This window comes from Podarcis liolepis (assembly GCF_965112155.1).
Source record: "Podarcis liolepis genome assembly, chromosome: 3".
Classification (NCBI taxonomy): Eukaryota; Metazoa; Chordata; class Lepidosauria; order Squamata; family Lacertidae; genus Podarcis; species Podarcis liolepis.
In genome coordinates this window covers 34,886,951-34,912,060 of record NC_139557.1, presented here as the reverse complement: position 1 = coordinate 34,912,060, position 25,110 = coordinate 34,886,951, and the positions used below count along the sequence as shown (strand labels likewise).

At 40.8% G+C, this 25,110-nt stretch overlaps 1 protein-coding gene across 1 annotated transcript in view; it reads left to right on the top strand.

Moving 5' to 3' along the window:
* COL21A1 (collagen type XXI alpha 1 chain) overlaps positions 1-22,778 on the top strand; it is a 126,328-nt gene extending 103,550 nt beyond the window's left edge. The window contains exons 19-31 of the mRNA XM_083495809.1: positions 1,734-1,778; positions 2,160-2,213; positions 6,236-6,289; positions 8,043-8,096; positions 9,205-9,276; positions 10,526-10,561; positions 11,943-11,987; positions 12,393-12,425; positions 16,238-16,384; positions 16,482-16,536; positions 17,332-17,532; positions 21,223-21,300; positions 22,541-22,778. Coding sequence (XP_083351935.1) covers positions 1,734-1,778; positions 2,160-2,213; positions 6,236-6,289; positions 8,043-8,096; positions 9,205-9,276; positions 10,526-10,561; positions 11,943-11,987; positions 12,393-12,425; positions 16,238-16,384; positions 16,482-16,536; positions 17,332-17,532; positions 21,223-21,300; positions 22,541-22,728 — 1,062 coding nt within the window. The 3' untranslated portion in view covers positions 22,729-22,778. The remainder of the gene's footprint in view (positions 1-1,733; positions 1,779-2,159; positions 2,214-6,235; positions 6,290-8,042; positions 8,097-9,204; positions 9,277-10,525; positions 10,562-11,942; positions 11,988-12,392; positions 12,426-16,237; positions 16,385-16,481; positions 16,537-17,331; positions 17,533-21,222; positions 21,301-22,540) is intronic.
* Positions 22,779-25,110: the final 2,332 nt, after the last annotated feature.

Genomic DNA, 25,110 nt, shown 5'->3' with positions numbered 1-25,110 from the left:
TCACATGAACAACATGTGCCCTTCCAGTACAGGACAATTTTTGGCAAGCAGGTCACGTGACATGTTCGCAACAAGCAGGATCAGTTTTGCGTGTTGTCATTTCAACAGGGCTTTGCTGTAATGATGGCAGCTTCCGCTTGTCAGTCAGTCAGTTTTATTGCACATAGCCAAAGGCTGCCGCAATGTACACAGAATCATTCAACAATTAAAAGAAAATATACTGGATTGATGCAAAAAACTTAAAACGTTTATATTATCAAGACGTTACCTACTCTAAACAGAGCTATAAAAGTACCTTAATATACAGGTTAAGACATTAAACAATAAAATTTATAGGCTAAAATTATCACATGGCCGCTAATATATTAAAAAATAATATTAATTAATACAATGTACAATTATATTCGGAGTTTGGTGATAAATATAGACTATAGCTTGATGTAGATAGGGTCAAATAGATTCATCTCCTTTACAGTTGCTGTCTACCTTGGCTATATAATTTGCTCTAATTTTCCTAGTGGCAGTTGCAAAGAGTGCTACACGCCAGGTCACATACTTATCTGTGTCTGCAAGGAGATACAGATCAAGCCATGTGACCGGCTCACTTGTGGCCTGATCCAAATTATGGTAGCTGCCATGTGTCCTGGTGGCCATTTGAATGAGTCACTAGAAATAGTGTTGGGAGATAGTTCAGGGCAATATTGCCAAACCAAAAAGAAGCATTACAATCAGGTAGTAGAGACACTGAGTACTTTTCTTAGTATTCCCCTGCCAGTGTTCTTTGGTGTAGGAGGCAAGGGTCACAACCCAACCCCCAGCTACAGTGGGGGTGGGAAATGGGAATAAAAATTAAAATCCTCACAGGAGCAAGACAGGAATAACTGTCTTGTTTCTCAGAAATTTTCCAAATAGAAAAGTAAAAGATGACTAACCTAGCCACAACTGGAGCTTCAGATAAACCAGCTGCTTTTTAGATTTATTTTTTTTAAAAAAAATATATTCTCCTCCAGGCCAGTATTTCACAAAATGAAAAGGAAGTTTCATACAACAACAAAAAAAGAAGCTCACTGGTAGCGGGCTTTCTGAAACCAAGAAAACAAACAAAACGCCACATTGGTGCAGCAACAATTTTTACACAGAGATAAAACATTCATAAAATAAAATCCAATATAGCATTTGATAGAAGTGATATTTAATGCCAAAGGACTGAACCAGTTTTAAAGTGGGTGGTATAACTTGATAATAGGTTAGAAGCAGAAGATACAAACTGTTCAGCAAAGTAAAGTCTAGGCAAGAATATTAATACACCTGTAGTTGGTGATGCAGAAATTAGAGATTTCAAATGCTGTATGCTATATGCATTGTCAGTCATTCTGGGCTGGTTCATATGTACACAGTTCAAGAATCTTGTCAATTCACTGAGTGAGTGTGTACCCTGCCTTCTCATCATAAGGAGCAATGTGCAAAGTTGTCGGGATGCACATGTTTATGATCAAGTGTGATTTTTCTGCTTGAAAATTGTGATGTACTAAGCAAATTTTGGGGTGCAAACACACACAAATGTATCTTGCACCTCATGTTGCCTCATATGCATGATGGGAAGGTGCGTGCTTGCCTGTTTCCATACCCGTATCTATGGGAACCCTGCACAGTAAGTGTGTAAGCAGCCCGAAGTGACAACCTTAAATAATGTTGTTTCATTAACTTTCAAAATGTTTCAACTTCTTTTCAAGGGAATGCCTGGGATCCCGGGAGTTCAAGGAATAAAGGGAGAAAAGGTATTCATAAAGATATAAAATTATAATACAGCACTTTTTACACACACACACACACACACACACTGACTGCTTAAACTCTTTGGGTGGGGTCCACTGATGCCCCTTTCACTGATGGAAGATATCTGTCAATGGAATGGATGGGGAGGGCGAGATCCCTGAAACAGCAGGTGAGGTGTTGGGGGGAGGAGAGATTGTGCTGATATAACAATCTCCTTAGCACTATGCTGAATTCTAGCTCTTACCAGGGATGCAGTCTAGTTTATATCCTTTAGTTTTAAAAGGTAATCGTGGGTTTTCACTGGTGTAGATGTAAAATGGGGTATTCTTTGGAATTCATATTACAAATACTGAATTTATTTGAAATTTGTTCTTGCATTTTAGGGTGAAATTGGACCACCAGGACATGAAGGAACTAAAGGATCACCAGGGACACCTGTATGTCTGTGGTATTGTATTTTAACAGTTTTTTTTAAATAAAAAATAGAATTATGGAATCAATAAGTTCAGAAGGCTGAATGGGACAAATGTACTGTATAGACTTGATAATCAAATCCACTTTGTTGATCCTATTATTACTGCAGAAAATACAAACAATATTCAGTTTGTTTAAAAAAAAAGGCAAGTGTTACAGTCCATTGAATATAACTGCACTAAATCAAGCCTCAAGAATTAGAAACTTTAGGTCAATACTGTAAGCACACCATTCTGAATTGTATTACATTTACGGTGAGTATTGTGTGTAAACTTCCCCTAAAAAGGGGAAGCTGTCTGGTATCCCAAAGATCCTTTGAAAGGCTTGCGTGTGAGCTTTCAAGAGGACAAATGTCACCCATTTATTTGGGAACTTGAAAGCGATTGTTTCCAGTTTATTAAGCTCTTTTATAACTACGAGGCGCCTCTGTTCTGATCTGGTAATAACTTCCACAAATGATCTCTTTTCCAGAGTGGATGGTATTAATTTTCAGCAGATGCTAGGCCTCATCAGTGTAGTTCAGAACTGATGGCAAGTGGTGCATCTTTCATTTTGTTGGTGGAGATGGTTTTGGAGGAGCTGGAGCTTTAGTCAGCTTTACAACTTGTGAATATGACTTCTGTTTGAATTACTCATACGAGAGACTTAATCAGCTGAAACCTTGATATATATAATATGGCACTAAGAGATTGCTGTTGCAAGTATTGGAGACAGTGGCCTGGCGCAGACATCTTGCTGGCCATCTCCCAGCTTTGGTCAGCAGATGGAGCTGGGAAGCGTGCTATGTGTGTGTTTATATGCTCTCTCTTCCGCTTGAAAATCACTCCAAGTCTTCTTTGCTTAGAGTTATATTGTTGTGCATTATATTTCCACTGCTCCTAGCTCTCACCGGGGATGATGTCTAGTTTATATCCTTTAGTTTTAAAAGGTAATTGTGGGTTGTCACTGGTGTAGATGTAAGGTGGAATAAATTCATGAAAGAAGAGGAGCAGGAGATCAAGCTTGTGAGCTTGTGGCATGCTCCTAGTCTCCTCATGTACTTAGGTTGCTAGCATTAACTCTGCACCAAGCCAATAAGGAAGCCAAATGGAGTGTAGGTTCTTGTGTGTGCTCTGGAGCACAAACAGGAACTTTGCATCAGAATGACAAAATTAGTTCACACGTGGATTGGAATTAAATTCTGCTCACAAGTGTGGAAAGCTATGAGAAACAACCTAAGGCTTGCAAATTTATCCGTCCATCCATCCATCCATCCATCCATCCATCCGGCAACTCTTTCCATATAACATTGCCCTTGCATGTTGCAGCAACTTGCCTGTCAACCTTTATTTTCCTGGAGAAAAATAGGAACAGTTTTCAGTAGTAAATAACGTTGCTGTCATGTATGTAGGCTGTTATGAGTTGGTGGAGGGTGGCAGACCCCTCTAATCTCTGGATCCAACAAAGGTTAAAAGCTAATCAAGACTTCTAATTCTGGGAAATAGCCAAGCTAGCTTCCTGGTGAGGTGATGGGGGATTAAGGGGCTTGGTGCAAGAAGGGAGATGGGTGGGGGCCTTTTCCTCAACAGATGAAGTCAGTTGCAAAATTGAAAGTAGCAGTGCTGTGAGCCAGCAAAATGGCAGTAAACTGGATTAAGAGTCAGAGAGCAATGTTTGATGTTTGTTTGAATCCAAGGCTGTGGCAGTGGGAGAAACAACACCCTTTTGGAGGGTTGATGCTGAGAACCCCTCCATCGCAGGCTCAGGTTGTATTAATGCATAAATAAACCAAATATCATATACTCTGCCATGCCTCATTCCCAAAGGAAACACAAGCCCCGGGCAAGCTCCTGGAAACAATCCCTGGAACCTCACACTGCTTGGAGATTGGGGTGGCATGCAACATGGACCTTAAATATCCCACAAGTTTTATATTGTTTTATTATTGTTAGTAATTGCTGTCTGAAAGCTTTGCATTGCCTGTGTTCCAGGTTTAGATCTGCCCTGTGCTGTTTTGTTCCAATATAATTTCTATTTTCCTAATGTCTTAACTGACAGCTATTCTGGTTCCTATAATTTTGTGGGATTCATTTCCTGGTGGATTCATTACTATTTTTATTACCAATTTAATTACCGAACCATTTCATTTAATTACCAGTTTATTCCCATTTTATTCTGTCTCTATTTCCCTTTTGAACATAGATGTACTCTCAATGCATGGAATATTTGAATATTGTGAGTGCCACAAAGGAAAATTGACCAAAATATAGACTTGGTTTTTCCTTCTATTAGTCACACAGTTTGTTCCAGAAAAGAACAGATGGAAATCCTGTTGACAGTTTATATGTAATACATTAGGGAAATTCAGTAATAAATTATTATTAAGTAACAATTATCCTCATTATGGTTGCCAGTTTCAATAATTTATTGATTTATCTGCCACAAGATTGGAAAAGGAAGCAGTGAGGGCTAAATTATTTTGTTTTTACTCAAGTGGAAGCCTTACATATGAAATCTATTAAGTGATGAAACAACAATTTAATACATTTTATTTTATTTATTAAATTGTTGTTTCATCACTTAAGATTTCATATGTAAGGTTTCCACATACTCTGCAAGTAAAAGGTTTTTAGTAAAGTAGAATTTTCTCTTTAAAAAGTATAGAGAGCTACCTCTCATGACCTTGTAAAACTCACAGGGAGATCCTTATTTCAATTCCTTGTACTTCAGTTGTGTGATAGAAGGCAGAAGTGCTCAACACCTACTTAGCCACTGTCTTGACCCAAAAGGAAAGCAGTGCCCAGCCTGGGGATAACAGAATAAATGATGCAAGGAGGGAGCTGCAGCCCAAGATAGCAAATGAGGTGGCAAAGGAAACCTAGCTACTTTAAACAAACTCATATCTCCAGGGATTTATGAGCTGCACCCAAAGATACTAAAGGAGCTTGCAGATGTATTCTCAGAGCCTCTTTCTATAATCTTTGAGAGGTCCCTGCAGACTGGAGGTGACCACATGTTGTATCCATCTTTTTTTTAAAAAAAGGAGGGGGGGAGAAGACCCAGGTAACTTCAGACCAGTCAGCTTGACATTAATACCAGGAAAGGTTCTGGAACAAATAATTGAACAGTCTGAAGTTACCTGGGTCTTCTCCCCTCAAAAACAAGTAATGTGAGACAAAACTCATTTCTTTTTTTCGATAAGAGTTACAAACTTGTTGGATCAGGGGAATGCTGTGGATGTAGTGTATGTTGATTTCTGTGAGGCTTTTGACAAAATCCCCCATGATATGCTTGTGAGTAAGTGGGTAAAATGTGAGCTGTATGAGGTAACCGTTAGGTGGATTTGTAGACGGTTGACTGACCGAACCCAGAGTGTGCTTACTAATGGTTCCTCATCATCCTGGAAAAAAGGGACAAGTAGGGTGCTGCAGGGTTCTGCCCTGGGCTCATTGTTGTTCAGTGTCTTTATAAACAGCTTGAATGAAGGAATTGAGATGATGTGCATCAAATTTGCAGATGACAACAAACTGGGAGGGGTAGAAGATAGAAGCGAGATTCAAAATGACCTTAACAGATTGCAGAACTGGGGCCAAACTAACAGAATGAAATACAGTAGGGACAAATGTTAGATCCTGCATTTAGGCAGAAAGAACCAGCTGCACAAATATAAGATGAGGGACACCTGGCTTACTAGTAGTACCGGTACATGTGGAAAAGACCTAGGGGTCTTAGTGGACCACAAGCTTAACACTAGTCAACAGTGTGATGCAGCAGCTAAAAAAGCTAACACTGTTCTAGGCTGCATCAACAGAAGCCAAGTGTTCCAGTCAACGGATGTAGTAGCACCACTCTATTCTGCCTCTACAATTCTATGATTCTATAAAGTATATGTTTAATTCTGTCCCTAAATTTTAAGATCAAGACACAGCCTGCATATCTATTAAGATTTGACTGGGCAGGCTCTCCCTCTGATTATTTACTGGAGACTTTTATTTCTGTTTCTTAGGGTCTTCCTGGACCTGAAGGATCATTGGGTTTACCTGGAGGGCCTGGGCCGAAGGTATGCTGTATGCCTCTAGGCTGAATGTTTAATGCCTTGTGATTTTAGCTTTTGCAGACATCAATTTTAAGAAAGTGGGAGGGAACTGAAACATATAAGGAGCTCTGTATGCTGTGTAAGCATATTGAGCTTAGTCTTTGGGAACAAAGTTCTGGAAAACATGGCGACATCAGTAAATTAATGTGAGAAACGAATGCTTCTTTGGTCACTTTATTGTAGCTTACGGTGGAAACAATATAAAAACCCTTCCCACATTAATTGCATGAAGGGCTCCATGCACGAAAAAGGGTTGTGAGGCCTCACTTCTTGCCGTACCCTTGAGGTCACATGACTCCTTGCTGCTGCCTCCAGATGTCCACATATTAATCATGTACATCCCAGCTGACACAATCTGCACAGGGAAGCCTGTCTGATCAGGGTACCAGCTCCTGGGCCGTCTGTGGTTTTCCCAAATCAGCATCTATGTTCTTTTCCATGACCAGTAGCAGTTGGTGGGATGGTTGGCATGCCATTGCTCGCCTGGCTTCCCAGTGCTGAGCTTTGCTGCCAGTTACAGAGAGCACTAGAGGAGAGGTGACAGGGAGGCAACAGATTGGTTCAACCACTTTGCTTACATTCTTCTGAGCTCCCCATCACCTCAATTGCCTGTCTCCATAACTGGCAGTGACACTCGGTGTTGGGAAGCCAGGTGAGCAGCCCCACCTTGCTAGCCACTACTGGCCATGATGACCCAGGAGTGATGACATGGTGGAAGATTCTGATGAGAACAAAATTCAGGCTGTTTTCTCAGGGGAAGAACCACCAAGTACATTTTAGAGGTCCTTCTGATCAGAAGACAAAACCCTGCCATCATCCTCTGCTCAGATGATAAATTCTCTGTAGTACTTTTGTCTCCCTAGCCTCATAGTTGTCAAGGACTGAAAAATGAGGCAAGGGCCCATTAACCTATAGGCAGTTCCTCCAGGTAGACAGACAGCATCTACCACATTCCAGGCCTTGTCGCCCTATATAAGGCTTCAGTTTTGTCTGGCTCCCTGCTGAGGAAGAGAATGTTTCAGCCACCAGGTAGCTCTTTGAGCTCTTCAAGATCCTGATATTCTCTGTCCTCTTATTTTCCCCTCCTTCCTATTCTTTTTGAAAAGAAGAGTTAATAACTTTTTAAAACAAAAGACTACAAATAAGGAATTACCAACACATAAGAGAAATCCCCAGAATTAAAACAAAACATTTCTATTTACTGTTTAGTTGGCTAGTTTAACATGGCATTGCCTATATCCCTTGTGAGCCTCAAACTCCCACAGAACTGGATAGTGGGTGGGACTAGGAAACCACATGACTTTGGGTCATGGCATGGGGCTTGCTGCCTCTCACAGCGTGTGAACCTTTTATTAATTAATGTGTGAACTTTGGCTATTCATTCATCATTCTCTCTCACACAAATATACTCAGTCACACATATTCACACCACTTCCACTCAGTTCTCATCATTTTGCTATATTTTTTGTTGTTGGAGACTTCCAAAAGGACCTAGCTCCACAACCATGTTAAAATTAATTGTGTCACTGTTCAGCCTTATTATATGTGGGGGAAGTAGAACTACTTACAGTTCAGAATTCAAAACCTTCAAATTTCTGCCTAGTTTCAGCCACAGTATGACAGGTATTTTTTTTATTGTAAGTTAACTGTGGTGGTTCTTTTCCCAAGTGACTTCAAAGATTTCTTCATCAATCTGTCAAAATCATTATATTCACAGGGTGGCAAGGGTGAACAAGGGCCACAAGGGAAATCAGGAGTGCCAGGTATTAAGGTAAATGTGGCTAAGTTTCAATTTTGTAATGATATCATCTTTGTGCTGAGAGCATCAATATAATGTTGTTCCATACGAAAACTCAACTAGTGACTAATAGAAAAATTAACATTCTTGGTCTAAATCACAATATAAGCCTGCCCAGATCAGTTGATGAACTAACTTTCATGTAGTAGTTAGGAACTTGTTCCATGGATTACACTGTGATTGTGATCCAGTGGCTTATCCTTCCAGGCATGAAAGAAGAGGAAGGGAGAGCACAGGACCCCATGGTATGATGTAGCTTGTGCTCAAAGCCAGAAACCATGGTTTCCTACGTTGGTCCATTTCATATGTAACTGTAAGCCAAACAAACAAATGTGGGTTGCTGGACAAAAGATCACCTCTGCTTTGCTCTTCCTCCAGACCCGCTGCTGTTGAGATCAGCCAGCATTTGGCTTAGCATTACATCTCAACCTGACCTCATGGAGTGAGACAATCCATGAGCCTGAGTTCAGACATAATACTAAGCCAAACTATAGCTTAGCTCACAAACAGCATGGACCAGAGGAGTAACAAAGTGGCTGTGATCTTTTCTCCAGCAACCCACATATTTGCTTGCTTGTGCCAAGACATGGTTTGGGTTAGCATTATGTGTGAACTGGGTCTATGTCTTAACAGTCCTTTGTCATTCTATTCAGTCCTATTCAGTCATTCAACATGGTTGTCTGTGTTCTTAAAAAAATAAAAAAAAGTTTGCACAGCAGAACAGGTTATCTTTACAAATGTGTACCATTTCCAAACTACTCTTTGCTGAGACAGGCCAAATGTGAAGTGGAGTTATATACGTAGGGGAGAATAAGAAGACGAGGAGGTACAGAACCCTTCCTTTGCTCAACCGTGGGCAGAGCTGCTCATAGCTCTGCTGTATCACGAACCAGGCCCTCTTTGTAAAATAGTTCAATGTTTTTCTTAATCTAGATTAGTATTTTCAGTGGCTTAAGAAAAGCTTAACAGCAAAGCAAAATGTTGGTGATTTTTCTTTGGTACATATAGGATGGTTAAAGCAATGCATACTTTAATCATTCATTATATAATCTCAGATTTATAGAGCTGTTGTATTATTCAGGGAGAACAAGGGAGACCAGGTACTTCAGGTGAACCAGGCTATCCCGGGATACCTGGCACACGGGGTTTAAAGGTATGTCTGCTGCTGTTTAAAACACTCTGATATATGGAATAACTGCTAAGTGGTTTACTCTGATAAGAGTAATGCATGGTAATTACCTTTAACTATGAGAACTAGATAACAGTCACCTCCATTCAGGATCACAATTTCTGAGTCTGCTGCCAGTTTCCATGCTTGTTCTGCTAACTTGTATTAATAAAAAATAGACACAATCCTACTATACCTCTTAATCTCTGGCAATACACTTCCTTAGTTCCTGTCAGTTCTTTCAAAAGAAGATACATCCAGAATAAAGGACTGGATTATATATGGTATATAATCAGAGACTGCGAGATACATGCCAATGGGTTAATTTTCACAGTTTATTTTATTTTATTACATTATAGATTTATTTCATAAAATTTATACACTGCTTGATTGTGGAGGGGAAAACCCTCAAAGCTGTTTACAAAAGGTAAAGCAGTAAAATCAAGGAAAATTTACAACCATACTTCAAAAGATACAAAAGTTAAAATACTAAAACAGATTAAAATTACCTCAACATTCTAAGCATTTGGGTAGACTTGTCTAAACAATAATGATTTTCATTCAAATTAATTTAAGTTTATCTGTGCTAAAGAAATGAAATAGGGACCACAGACAATTAAAACTTTTTCTTCTTGATTATATAACAGTTAGTAAAATTAAACAACATATTTAGAAAACATAACTTTTTTGGCGGGGAGGGAGATGACAGCATTATGCTTTCCCCCCAATGTTATAAATGATACATGTGTTTTACTATCTACAATATTACTGACATTTTGTGTTTTACTCTTATTCATACTTTTTAAAAAAAATATTGACCCATAGAAATCAGTACATTAAGAGGAAAAGGATCAAAGAGAAGCACAATTGATTATTATTTTATTACAAAGAAACAGATAGAGGGGAAATTGCTGACTGAGATTCTAGATGAAAGTTGTCCATTCTTGGACATTTTGGATTAGTGAGACTTCTAGTGGCCATTATGTGCATGAGATTGCACAGTGCCTTGCCACAAACAGTAACACACTTATGTAAAGATTTCTGTTCTCATTTTCTTTCACAAGGATCTTGTGTAGTTGGAAAAAGCCTCTGTGGCTGACAGTTTGATGTTTTGTGACTCTAGTGTAGCTACATATATTATAACTTATATATTATACTTGTGTATTGCTTTTATTTCACCTATGTGCATAATCACTTACATTTCAACAGAAGTTGTTTTTTCTCTTATTTTCAGGGAGATAAAGGAAACATTGGGGAAAGAGGCATCCAGGTATAAACTTTTCAACAGTTAAAATAACTTGGAATGCCTGCTTGCTGTAGATAGTTCACTCTATATGGCATTAGTATTTTTAAATGAAAATAATTACTCTTGAAAAAATGTCAGAGCATGGTATGTCCCACAGACCAAGCAGTAGCCAATGTGGTGTCCTCCATATGTTCTTGGATTCAAACTCCCATCAGCTCCTCAGCTATAATGACCAATAGTGAGGGATGATGGCAATTGTGCTTCAGCAACATCTGGAGGGCAGCATGTTGGCTACTCCTGCCACAGATCACACCAAGCATGCTGAATTTTCCTCAGCATCATGGTGCAGTCATGGTGTTTGAATAAACCTCGGTATAAGTAGTCCAAAGCCTGATCTAAAGGATTAACCATATCAATCTGAAAATGAACAGTTACGATCGTATTACAGTAATATTTTTTAACTTTAAAAATAGATGGAGACATAATTCTTTAATAACCCAGCTAGGTTTGGGTTGATTTCTAAAGGAGAAATTAAGCCGCTACTACTCAAAACAAAATTTAGTTCCTAAAGGCAGTTGGGTAAAACAGGCAATTGATCTTCAGCTTGATGGAATATTCGATCATTGTCAAATAACAGAAGATTGACTGAATGACATGCCAGTTCTTGATCAATGTAATGTTTTGTATGTGGTGCTGCCTTTCAAGACCAAAATATGTGTGTGTGTGTGTGTGTATGCGTGTGCGTGCACACACACACACAAACAAACATATACAGAGCTATTTTTCTAGGAAAAGAGGTGCCGGAACTCACCATGAACACCTCCCTTGTTCTCTTATAATGGCAATGGAGCCCACCTGAGAGGTGCCAGAACTGAGTTCCTGTGAGTTCCCCCTGAAAAAAGTCACACACATCTTCAGTTTGCAATTCAAACAACTGGTTTTCCTCTCTAAAGCACTAAATGGCCTAGTTCCAGGACATCTGAAGGATGCTTGCCCCAAGATGATGCTTGATGGCATCAGAGGGTATTTTACCAGTCTTTCCACCTTGGCAGTGAGGTTTGTGGGAAAAAGAAAGAGACTTTTTTGTGGTGGTGATACACCTGCTTGGAGATGATAACACCTCCTTGGAGATGTCCAACTTGTGTCTGTTGTAACTTAGTTTATATGCTCCTTCAAAGCAGGCTATTTCTAATTCTGCTGTTTTGTTTTGGTTTTTTACTTGGGGGCTTTACATTTCTGATGTGTTGGTTGTTGTTTTCTACAGATAGTGGATGTATTGTATGATTTTGGCTTGTCAATTGCCAGCTGTTTTGAAGTATTGGGGAAAGGGGCATGTTAATAAATGCAAACAAACCCATTTTCATATAATTAAAATAATTATTTTGTAATGCCTCTTTTTTTAAAGGGTCAGAAGGGAGAAAGTGGCAGATCAGGTACTGCAGGCCAGAAGGTAAACTTTTTCTCTTTTTAAAATAATTGACAAAAATTGCCTCATTACCTTCCTTTTAGCAAAAGCACCTTCTGAGCAGAGTAATACTAATAGATCTGAAGCCAACTAGGGCACATATCTCTGAAATAGGGTGGCCTTCCTTCCCCTTCCTTTAAAATTACAGAGTGAGTTTTGGGGGAGGGGGGAATGTTTTGAGCCCTTAGATAACAGCATCAATAAATATTACATATCACTAGATGCTTGGCTAGCATGAAGCTGTGCTTTGGAGGGTATTTCTCTAGCATATGACATTTTAATACAATATTTATTTTTATATAGTTTAGCCTTATGTTTTTAGACTTGAAGCAACATAGCAATAACTCTGCATCCGTTTATTAATATCTTCTGAAATTTTGATTCCTAAAGGGCGACACAGGATTAACTGGAGCTGAAGGACAGGTATGTGTTTGTGTTGCTGTTTCATATGCCCCGACATCTGCTTTCCCTGTCTTTTTGACTGCTTCATTTTAGCATACATTTTGTGCTGGCTGTTGGTTTTAATTTCGTTGATAAAAATACTTTTGAGTGCTTTTTTAAAAAAAAGCCAATAAAAAGCAAGATACATGCTTTCAATAAATAATAAATATGTTGCCAGGTCACAACCCCAACTTTTCAGTATTATTATTTGATTGTAATTTACAATGATTTTGAATAGTTTTTTGATAATTTATCATTTGTATGCTGTGTAAGTGAATATAATATCTGAAGACCTTTTCAGATAGCATAATTCACATGTGCTCTGTGTTTTGGCTTTGTTTAATCTGCCCTCAGAAATATGTTCAGAACAAAAGGGATTTTTAATTTGTTTTTATCAACTTAAGGATGTGTAGGGTGAGGGAAGCTTTAACATTTTATTGAATTCATCAGGTAGAATGGAAATGGGGGGAAATGTTCAGCTATATGCCAAGCATGGTGGCTTCCAACTGATTGCAGAAAGTTCACATTTAAAAGTTGAGAAACACATTCCTGATAGTGGGACATTGTAGACATAGCAGAAAGGAAGTGAAAAATACTAGATTTCAACAACTTTACTAACAATCCTTGTAGCCGGAAGTTAGTCAGCATCTAACGTTAATGCTGATATCCAACTAAGTCATACTCAGAGTAGATCTATTGAAATCTATAGGGTTAAGTCCATGTTTGTTACTGTCCGTAAGGTTGGAGTTAAGCGCATGTAATGGGGCTGGTGGAAGCTGATTTCCCTTTTCCTATGCTCCCCACAACAGCTTTCCTGGCCTCTGAAAATGCTCCACTGAGGGTCAGAGGACACTCTTGAATGGGTGGTTTGTGCTGCTGGGGATTGGAAAGGGATTCTTCCAATATCAGCTGGAGACACCTTCCATGACCGGAGCTGCCATTCGTGGCAATTGCCTCCCCCTTTCTTTTAAGTTCACAGAGCCTTGCAATGTTGGCTAGGCTGAGAGACAGCACCGGACATCTAGGGAATGGCATAGCAGGCTTTAAACTTAGTCTGATGCTGTGTATACTCTTAAATAAATCCTGTGCAATATTAAGTTACGGTTTTATTTTCAGATTTTATGTCAATATTTTTTGTTGCAGCTTTTTAAATATGCAGGAATCTTTTAATGCACAGTTTTGTTTTGTTTTCAAATCAATAACAATTTTAGCATTTTTAAAAAATGTGTCTCTTTTTGTCTCGGCCAAATGGTAAAGGGTCGCTAAGAAAGGTCACAAACAGGATGTTGCTAGCTATTAAAAGCCAAATAAACACTTCTGAAAAATATACTTTCAGTAAGCTTCTTGGCAAGTTCTACAAGCTGTTACAGTTTTCATTCACAAGCCTCACAGTAAAAACTCTTCTTTTTGGATATAAATACAGTAGTTCTAGGCGCTTCTAAGACTTTTCCACATTGGCAAATGATCAGTAAAGAAGACAGAGATTGTTGGCCAGTACCAGAGAGATAACAGAATCTGTTATTATTACTGTGGTTTTTGTTTCTGCAGAAAGGTTTAAACTGTGTTAAATTTGTTTTGCCCTTTGTTATTTATGGATGCTGCACAGGGGACCAAAACACTGGCAGTCAGGGTATAAATTGCCTCCATAAATAAATAGCACTCATTTTAATAGCGAACACAGATGGTGAGTGCTGACAGGATTGCAAACAAAGTGGGAGACTTTGGATGAATCAGCATGTTCAGAAAAACTTGCAAAAGTACAAGGAAGCTTTTTTCAAAAAACAAACAAAAAAACAGAAACAGAAACAAGAGTCTAATGAAGACCCGAGCATGCTCAGTAACAGCGGCATATATGCGGAAACAGAGAATGTGAGGGGTTGGATGAGTAGAATCGCTTGTTTTCAGGGAATGAGCGACTGGAACCCTGAACAGAAGCGCTCCTTGTAGAAGGAAGAACATACCAAAACATTTTTTGAATGCAGGCCCCACTTGTGTATACATACATTTGCATGGCTTACATCCATTTGATAAACAGTCAGTGCCAAGGCGGCTAAACTAACTAATGAGCTACACTGGCCTGGTTCTCACATTACACTTATCTGTGGTTAACTGAACCACCTTTAACCCAAATTTGCATCTGGGGACCCATATCTTCTTTTTACCGTACAATTGTATGGTGGTAGTGCTGCTGTGGTCACCCATTTCAGATTAGACTATGACCCTGCAGTGGTCTCGACTAGGTAAAGGGTAAAGGGGACCCCTGACCATTAGGTCCAGTCATGGCCGACTCTGGGGTTGCAGCGCTCATCTCGCTTTATTGGCCGAGAGAGCTGGCGTACAGCTTCCAGGTCATGTGGCCAGCATGACTAAACCGCTTCTGGTGAACCAGAGCAGCGCATGAAAACGCTGTTTACCTTCCCAGTGGAGCGGTACCTATTTATCTACTTGCACTTTGATGTGCTTTCGAACTGCTAGGTTGGCAGGAGCAGGGACCGAGCAACGGGAGCTCACCCCGTTGCAGGGATTCGAACCTCCAACCTTCTGATCGGCAAGTCCTAGGCTCTGTGGTTTAACCCACAGCGCCACCCGTGTCCCCTTGAGCTGAAGACCAAAGATTAATTTGAACATCTGAACCTAGCCCAGCAGCTTTGCTGTGGTTTAGTAGCCATGACAAACCACACTCATAAGCCATGATTTGTTTTTGGTTAATAAACCTTGGCTTACGTTAACCATGACTTAGCATTGTAAGCAAATTAGTCCACTGTGTACAAGTACCTCTTCCTCAGAGCTTTTTTTTTTTTTTAATGTTCATAATGTCTCCTAAGATGCTCTTCAAATAACCACCAGGTGTCTTATAAGCAAAAAGTCTGTATAAGGTCTGCCAACCTATTCCTGGCACATCTGTGGCTTTACATTATTCCATTTGGCTAGAAAATTGAAATGGGGTTGTTATACCCAGCTAATAAGATATATTTGAACAATATAAAAGCTATAAAAAGCCATAGCAAAACAAAATACAGAGGCTGGGAATGTTGTAATGATTATAGAATCTAATCCATTGTGACTGAAGTGGCTTTGGCTTTATTTTTAAAATTGTAGAACTCATTGTAGGTCACAGTCCAGCATAGAAGTTAAGCACATTTTGAGCCTATGGAAAAACAATGAGCTTAAACACAGGCAACTCACTTTGATGAGGCTTTGTGGCTTTAATTATTCCCCCTTTATTAACATAACTTCATTTAGTAATGTCCCCTGGATACGATTAATTATCTCGGTGGTTTTCCTTTCACATCACCTGTGCCTCTGGGTTTTAATCTTTTCCAGCTTCCATGACAGGCTAGGTGGTCTCCTGTGGTTACTTTAATTGGCACATCATGAAAAGAGTCCACCGGGATTGTAGAGAAAACAATCCATTTTCTTGTCCTTGCATCAATCAGGAATGTTTACCATTGACTTAGTGTACCCTTCCTCAACCTGGTGCCCTCCCGCTGTTGTTGGGCTCTCAGCTCCTATCAGTCACCCCCATCATATTCCATTGGACAGGAATGATGGCAATTGTAGCCCAAAACATCTAGAAGGAACAAGGCTCCAGGAAGCTGGACTAGTATATGAAATGGGTTCATTGGGATTTAGATGTTACCTCATACACAGAGAGAAACTTGCTAATAAAAATATTTTCTTTTCTTTTTTGTTCATGTATATTATAGCGTGCATATTTTTCATTAAAAAAATGAAAACATGCTCACCGTGAGTTGTCAGGTGTTGGCTATTGCAGTTATTACCTTTGATTTCAGAAAGGCGAGAAAGGAGATCCTGGCATGAGTGGCTTCACTGGGCAGAAGGGAGAACCAGGAGTTACTGGTTTGATTGGCCCACCAGGCCCAAGAGGAGGACAAGGAGAGAGGGGATCTCCAGGAACTCCGGGGGCAGATGGAAAACCTGTATGTATGCCACCTGAGATGACTTTTTTCATGCTGACCAATTTGTTTTTTAAAATGAGCCCATGTCACCTTTTTAATGCTTCTCTGTTCAATTTAGGGAAGAGGCTTTTCTGAAGAATTTATTCGGCAAGTTTGTGCAGATGTGCTGAGAAGTGAGTCCCCCTGTTGATTCACAGTTCTGCACTGTAGTCACCTTCTTGGGATGCACCTGTGTGAACTTGAGGACATGTGCCTAAATTTCCTACAATGGGGTGGAGAATCTTTCAGGCCCAGTGAGCCAGATCTTTATCTCCCTGCACACCACCCTTAGGGGCCAATCTTGACAGGTGCTTGACACCTATCAAAGTTGATCTGTAGGCGTAAGGGGAGATAGTTGAAAGGGCTTGCACAGCCCTGTGCACAAGGCTTCTCAAATGTCTGAAAACCAGCTGATGAGTGTTTGGGAAGCCCTGCATGCAAGTGCCAAGTGTAGGGGTAGCAAGGGTTTGGGAAGCAGGGTTTGGCAGTTCCTGCAAATCCCCTTTTGTTCAAGCCCTGCATTCATCATATATGACTTCAGGGATAGAGCAGGTGAGCGTGGCTTTCCTGGAAGAGTCTTGCAGGCCAAGTGGGGAGACCAGGTTGGCCAAATCTGGCCTGTGAACTGGAGGTTCTCCGCCCCTGCTCTACAGTGTGCAGAGGTTTAAAGGGAATACATGGTGGGCATGACATAGTCAAAACTAAGGAAATTTAAATCTGACTGATCTCAAGGGGTGAGCATGTGCATAAATCTCCCACTGTAATAAGTGGAGCTTTTTTAATTACTTGCCATAACTAGATCTCAATTTGACCAAGATGCAATAATATTTTCAAACAATTTGATATGGTTTGGTGTTTGGTTAGCTTGTGTATTGATGGTGAGGATATGCTGCCTTTGGTCTAAGCATTTTTATCTGAATTCCCCTTAGCCCAGTTGCCTACAATACTTCAGAATGGGAGGCTACAACACTGTGATCATTGCCAGTCTCGTGGCCCTTCCCCAGGGCCTCCTGGTCCACCAGGCCCACCTGGCCAAGAAGGTCCTCGAGGATTTCCTGGCTTGCCAGGAAATGATGGTGTTCCGGGCCTGACAGGAGCTCCTGGGCGTCACGGATCTCGTGGACCAAAAGGTAATTGTCTGTATGCCTCATGAAACAAAACTCTCTTTCCAGCCTAGAGATCTGTACTGAATAGGAATTGAACTGGAGGGTGTGAAAAACTTGAGCTTGCACATTGTCAGTCAGCAGGGGCAACATGCTTAGCCACAGGCAATCCATAGAGCCTCCAGGTTGCATTATCTCTCCATTCTCAAGCTGGCTCCTCTTCTTCTCTTATTAAAAAACTCAAAGGGATTGAAGCTGCCTTATACTAAGTCCATCTAACTCAGTGTGGTCTACACTGGTGGGCAGTGGCTCTCTAGGGTTTCAGAAGGAGAATTTTGTTTGGAACTAACCATGAAATAAGTCTGTAATACTTCCAAGCTATAGAATAGCAATAGTATATCTTGCATATTTGGAAAGCTACCTGCAGAGGGATTTAGGGCCTTTGAATTATAATCTTCACCATACAGTGGTGCCCCGCAAGACGAACGCCTCGGAAGACGAAAAACTCACTAGACGAAGGAGTTTTTCGTTTTCTTAGCCGCTTCGCAAGACGCATTTCCCTATGGGCTTGCTTCGCAAAACGAAGCTTGCCCCGCAAGCTCCGGGGATAGCGGGGAAGCGCAGCGCGTCTTCCCCGCTGTCCCTGGACCTCTTTTGAACCAAGGGGCGGCAACGGGGAGAAGCGATCTTCTCCCCTCCGCCCCTTGCTTCAAAAGAGGGGACAGAGCGGCGCTTCCCCTCTGTCCCCGGACGGTCTCCATAGGAACGCATTGATTGATTTTCAATGCATTCCTATGGGAAACCGTGCTTCGCAAGACGAAAAACTCGCAAGAAGAAAAAGCTTGTGGAACGAATTAATTTCGTCTTGCGAGGCACCACTGTACTGTCTTCACATCAGGCACAATGGACTAGCAAGTTTCTACAGAGCTGCTGCTTTAAACATTCTGATTGTCTGTTTTTTAAGACAGTGTCTTTTACTAAAGATGGGGTTCTATGTTAGTGAAGGAATATCTTACCCTCCACCTAACCAACTGTTAAAAAAGTGTAGATTATATTGTTTGCCCCCTCGCCCAAAATATGTTCCATGAACCAAAAATTGTGGTGAAATGGTTGCACATAGCTCTGCAGTGTAGGAGGATTACATTAACACTTTAATTTGAAGTGCATGAAGGTTTACATTTCCGAATCCTGTTCCTTTCATGGTTCAATCCTATCATATCCCATAGGATACTAGGAGGAAGGTCTAAATCAAGAGAAATGAAAGTGTTACTATCTTTTAAACTGTCGCAGCTTGGGCTTTGTTCGTTAAAACACATGCGTTTGCCCATTCTATTGACAGGCAAATTGATCAAATAAAGAAATAGTGCTTCTGTAACATTGCTTCAGGCATTGTCTGCTGTTGTGTGTGTATTCATTTGAATTGTACAGTTTCATATGTGCAGTTTTTCTAGGACATTGGCGGCTAAACTTTTTTTGGCTCAGGGACCACATGCACTCCTTCTGCGGGTCACATGGCAGCAATGAGTGTGGCTGAATGTAGGTGTGACCACACCCCACGCTCCTACTTGAACACATGCACACCCAGTGGCGTAGTGTGGGTTGTCAGCACCCGGGGCAAGGCAAGTAATTTGCGCCCCCTAACCCGTGGAGAGAGTGAGTGAGCCAGGTAGGGGCAGAGAGCTACGAGTGCGAGCGCCCCCCCCAGATGTTGCGCCCAGTGCGGCCGGCCCCCCCTGCACCCCCCACGCTACGCCACTGTGCACACCCAGCTAGGCAGCCAGTCCTTCATGCTAATCAGCTGAGAAAGAGGGATGTATCACTCCCCTCTATTTATCACATCAATAAGATGACTAGGGAGGTGGTGATTTGTATCCCCATCAGGGTGCTGGGCTCTACATACCCCAGCATTGTGTCTATTTTAAATATATCTATATGTAATTATTTGTTGCTACTGCCACCAAATTTGGTGGGATCAAGGGAGGAAGGGGGAAAATGCATTGGTAGGCTGGATGAGGCCCCGAACTGTGGGTTCTAAGGGAAATTTGGGGACAGATTCATTCTCCCCCTGCCCTTTTAATTTTTATTCCACTTAATTGAGGAATTGGGTGCATATGTTTTAAGCTGGAAAGCCTGGGAAATCTGCCACTTACCCCATGAGAGCTCTTTTCTTCATTAGCCAAGAGGGAGCAATTATGTGGAAAATATTTTTGATGAAAGCAAAACCACCAGAACCTATATTTTTAATCTGTTTAAAGAGGTACTATAAACTTCTGAACTTCAGTTACAATAATAACAGTCAAACCAAACCAAACCATGAACAACCAAAAACAAAACGCAACACTATTAAAACAGCCCAACCCTATCAAGGAACAAATTTTTACATATGTCTACTCAGAAGTAAACCCCATAGAGTGCAGTGGGGATTACTCTGAAGCAAGTGGGTGTAGAACAGGCATCCCCAAACTCTCCCCTCCAGATGTTTTGGGACTACAACTCCCATCATCCCTAGCTAACAGGACCAGCGGTCAGGGATGTCTCAACACATCTGGAGGGCTGAGTTTGGGGCTGCCTGGTGTAGGGTTACAGCCTGTATCTTATAATAGAATCTAGTAGAGGCCTACTTACCTTTTATATGAAAGATTACCCAAGAGCACTGAGATTCTTATGCAGCAATAACAATGTTCTTATTCAGTAGCTGTCATTTTTCTCAAAGTTTTTTCTTCTCCAATGGTCATTACATGAACTGAGTACTTCTTCAGTTATTATTGTTGCCTTCTACTTTTACAGTTTTTAAAATGTAATATATCCCTGAACCACTAGATAATTTTAAGCACATCGTTAATTGAAGTATGTGGTCTGAAGACATAAGCAGTAATTACAATGTGCAGTGTGGATACAATTTTGTCTGCTTCACATTTCAGAATTTTTATCTGATGATCATCTGTCTTCAATGCATGTGAAATATTTCCACACCACTTAGGATCTTAGCCTCTTCCATCATGATAGTTATTTTATTTATTGTGTTTATACAGTATAAATATACAATGTTGTGTTTATATCTCAGAACTGTTTCCTTCATTTGATCCTCACGACAATCCTGTGAGGAAGGTTACGATTGAGTGTGAGCCCAGGGTCACCCAGTGAGCTTCCAGTTGGGATTTTCACTTCAGTCTCCTGAGTCCTAGGGCACAATTATATGTCGCCTCTCTAATTCTGCCTTTCTATCCTTAAAAAAATAGTACCATATACTCCTGATACATGTTGACACACTTTGTTCCTGAATTAAAATTGGAGGCACACTTGATTTTTACAGGGCCAAAGGATATTTTTATAATGTGAAACTTACCAGCACTCAGAAAAGCCCATCACTGCAGAAATTACTGATTCTGGCACATCTCTGATTGGCAGGAGGTGACACCAGAACAGTGACTCAGGCAGACCTATGGACAGCCTCCTCTGAGGCTACAGAATTCTGATGCATGTTTGCATGCAAAGTGGTTCAATGGTCAAATCACACCCAATGCAGAAAAGCAGCAGAATTTCCCACCTCCCCTTCAGAACCTAATTAGATGGAGGCAGGGTGATAGTGTTCAGTCATGCCAAAATAGGAACTCTGAGCTTATGGGAATTCTCCCCCCCCCCCCAGTACACCGGTATGTCTTAGTGCACACTTTGGGAACTACTGACAATATGTATTTTATGTCTGGCACTTTACAGGACTACCAGGAAAAAATGGAGCTAAAGGAAGCCAAGGAGTTGGGGTCCCTGGGATGCAAGGACCTCCAGGACCTCCAGGTATTGTTTGGAGAAGCCAGAAAGCTTTGGAGCTAACGTGCTCTAAGATTGCACTTCTTAGCTGACCCTTTCAAAGAGTCACTTACGTTGGCTTTAGTGGGACTTTTCCACAGAACCAGCCATCAGTACTGCGGCTTGGAATTTAAAAATCAAATCAGTAGATCATCTTAATGCATCTACATAGCTGGTTGTTCCTCAGGGAAAAGCTGGGTGAACAGATGAATTTTAAGTAGGCACCTTAGTACCAGTATCGTAACTGCCTTCCTGATTATCATTGGGAGGGTAATCCAGGGGGCAGGTGCTGCCACACTAAAGGCCCTGGTCTTAGTGGGCACAAGGCTTGGAAGCTTATGGCACTCTGAAAGGTATCCTGCCCGAGGATCAAAGTGACTAGGCTGGAGTAAACAAGCTAAGGTGCTTCCAGAGGTAACTATGTCCCAAGTTGGACAGGTCTCCACATAGAGGCATAGTACTGTAGAGTTGGAAAGGGACCCCAAAGGTCATCTCATCAAAACCCCTGCAGTGCCTGTTGGCAACCAGTGCTGCTCTTTCAGCACAGGTTTTATGTACTGTCAGTAGGGCAATCCCTTCTTTTTGCAGCATTCTGCACTAGCTACAGTGCCCAGGCTAATCTTAAGGAAAGCTCCACATAAGGTTGCATTGCAGTAATCCAGTAAAAAACCAGTGCCTCAACTACCAAAGTTAAACAATCCCAATTCAGAAACAACCAGAGGTGCCACAGTGGTCAAAGCTTGCAGAGTACACAATGAAGCTACCTGGGCCTCCGGTGACAAAGAGGAAACCAGGAGCATTCCCAAGCTACATATCTGCTCCTCAAGGAGCAGTGTAACCCCATCCAAGGCAGGCAGCTGGTCTATTTATCAGATCTGGGAACTGCTCACAAACATTGTCTTACCAGGATGCCATCTCACTTTATTGATGCACATCAAGTCCACTGCTGCACCTTAGCAGAGCTCCAGTTCTTTTTGCTCAGGGATGACGGACATCAGCTTTCTGGAAGATGCTCCTGTGGCACTACTAGGGCTGCCTGGGTGGCACAGACTCCTCTCTTACTGCGACAACCAAGGCACTTTCATGTGTTATTCACGTCAGCGCCTTTAAATCTAAAAAAGTAAATACTTAATCAGGCAGGGTGGATCATGCTAGAAATCTTTAACAAATTGTAATACCTTACCGGCACCAAACACACTCCATGTATATATTTCATATATTGTTAAAGGTCCTGAAGGTCCACCTGGGATAAGTAAAGAAGGATATCGTGGAGAACCTGGGAAGCCAGGTAAAGATGGAGACCGTGGAAATCCTGGAAATCCTGGACAAACTGGACCACCTGGCATCTGTGACCCGTCTTTATGCTTTAGTGTAATTGTAGGAAGAGATCCGTTTAGAAAAGGACCAAACTATTAATTTGGGATGTGTTAGTGGCAGACTAGACCTGGTGCTTGTCTTCAACAATCTTTCAAGTCTCAGGAAGATGACTGGCAATAATCCTCTTTCCCAGAAACTAAAGTACCTCTGATGTGTAATGTAATATGGTAAAATATTCCATATTAAATTTAAGACTCTAAATATGTGTTGGGCCTATGGGCTGATCAAGTAACATGCTCCCCCATCCAGTTAAGCTTAGTTATCACTGTACATTTAAATACAATGAAACCACATACCATATTTTTTGCACCATAACACTCACTTTTTTCCTCCTAGAAAGTAAGGGGAAATGTCTGTGCGTGTTATGGAGCGAATGCCTGCGGGTGGCGGGGGGATCTGCTGCAGTCGTGAGCAGAGGATCCATGGTTCCCCTTCCTTCCCTCCTCCGTGGTTACAAAGCATGGATCCACATGGATCCTCGGGATTTTTGCATTGGGCTACTCCAAACTCATTGTCAGATCACATGTCTGTGGCCACAGCATGAACCACAAAAATCATATATCCACTATTTCGTTTAGAATATTTTTTTTCTTGTTTTCCTCCTCTAAAAACTACATGCGTGTTATGGTCTGGTGCGTGTTATAGAGCGAAAAATACGGTAGTTGTCTTTTATTTAAATCCCATTGCTATCAGTCATGACTAGCTTTATCTGGATTGGAGAGTGAATTTTAACTGAATGATACTGTTGAAGTCCATTGGCAACACTGCTGGAAGCCAGATTGGGTCTTCGATGTTTCATGATCAGCTGTATACCACTGTGAAATATTTTCTATCCAGCCTAAATATGCAGCATCTGAATTTTAATGGAACATGGCTGGTTTTTATTTTGTTTGTCAATTTCATCCATTTGTGTATATTTCATATTTTTCTGGTTAACCGTTTTCTTTTGAAAAATGTATGAATCCAAGTCTTTTTTTTAATAAAAAACAACAACCCCCATGTTGTCCTCAAAATAACCATGCAACTATCCAATTATACATTTCCATCTACAAGTAAAGAAACCTCCAGAGGCACCTTAAAAAACTTAAAAATGCATTTTTTATATATAAAAAAGGTTTCTAATTATATTATGGCCAATTTTTTTTTATCATACTGTTGTACAACCAAGCTTAACCATATTTAATTTTTTTCAGCTGACTATAGAACTGGGTGTTTTTGCTATGCTCCATAGGACTGCGGTTGTCAAACAAAAGTTTACAAGCTGTGCTTTATGCTTACTACATAACTACAGTGTTCTTTATGCTGCTTCTTTGTACATTTTAATTAAGGCATTTCTGTGTTTATTTTGTAAAACAAGATGCAATCAAGAAGCACTGCTGGCATCCTAATAAATTCAGTTGTACAATTTCTATCCGAAGTTGGCGCTATTTTAAGCTTTAACGCAAAAAGTCTTTTATTGCACCTATGCAAAGCTTTATAACTGGCCTTTTGTTGTTGTTGTTTTCTGTCATTAGTAATATGCTTGACATTCAAGGTAAATTTTTTTTTTTAAGATTTTGTGGTAATAAAAGCAATTTTTTCACTTGTTGAGCTGAGTTTTTATTATTCATGTGAATTATGTCCTACAGAACATTATTCGCCCAACTGCATACCAACAAGATAAAGACAACAATGTCCAAACTGGACAGCATTCTGGTCACACAAGGCCTGATTCCCCCTGGTAGAAGCAACAAACATTGGTAACATTAAAATCACAGACCACGCCCCAGTAGACGCTACCCTCAGGAGAGGAAGCACAAACTACCCCCATCATGGTCCTTCGGCCCCATCCTAACCACAAACCAACTAGCAAAAAAGAGTGTCTTCAAAACTACTTTAAGGACAATGATGTAGGTGACATAACACTCCCCACCCCCTGGGGACACAATGAAAGCAGTAATCAGACGAGCCTGCATAAAGGAGAGGGCATCCCTTAAAAAACAGCTCCTCAAAAATTGGTAAATTAGAACAACAAATTACAACCCTCTCATCAAACTACAAACAGGAACCAAAAAGCTACTTAATAGAATGAAAAAGAAGGGACATTGACTCTCTAGAACAATGATTAACATCCATACTCTAAACAATGCTTTTACGAATATGGAGGGAAGAACTCCAGTCTATTAGCAAACAGATGCAGGAAAAAATAAAACAAGAATACATTGCGTCACTAAAAAAAGACCGTAATGTAACAATCTGTACACCTCCAGCAACCCACCTGAACATCCCCATTGCTATCCCTATCCCTATCCCTATCCCCATCCCCGCTAACCCCCCTGGCCTATCACCCACTATTCCAACAGGCAGCACAAAGCCTCCAGACAAAAACCTGGCAAACCAAAGGTCTACACTGTCTAAAAGACTGCTACAAAAACAACAAAC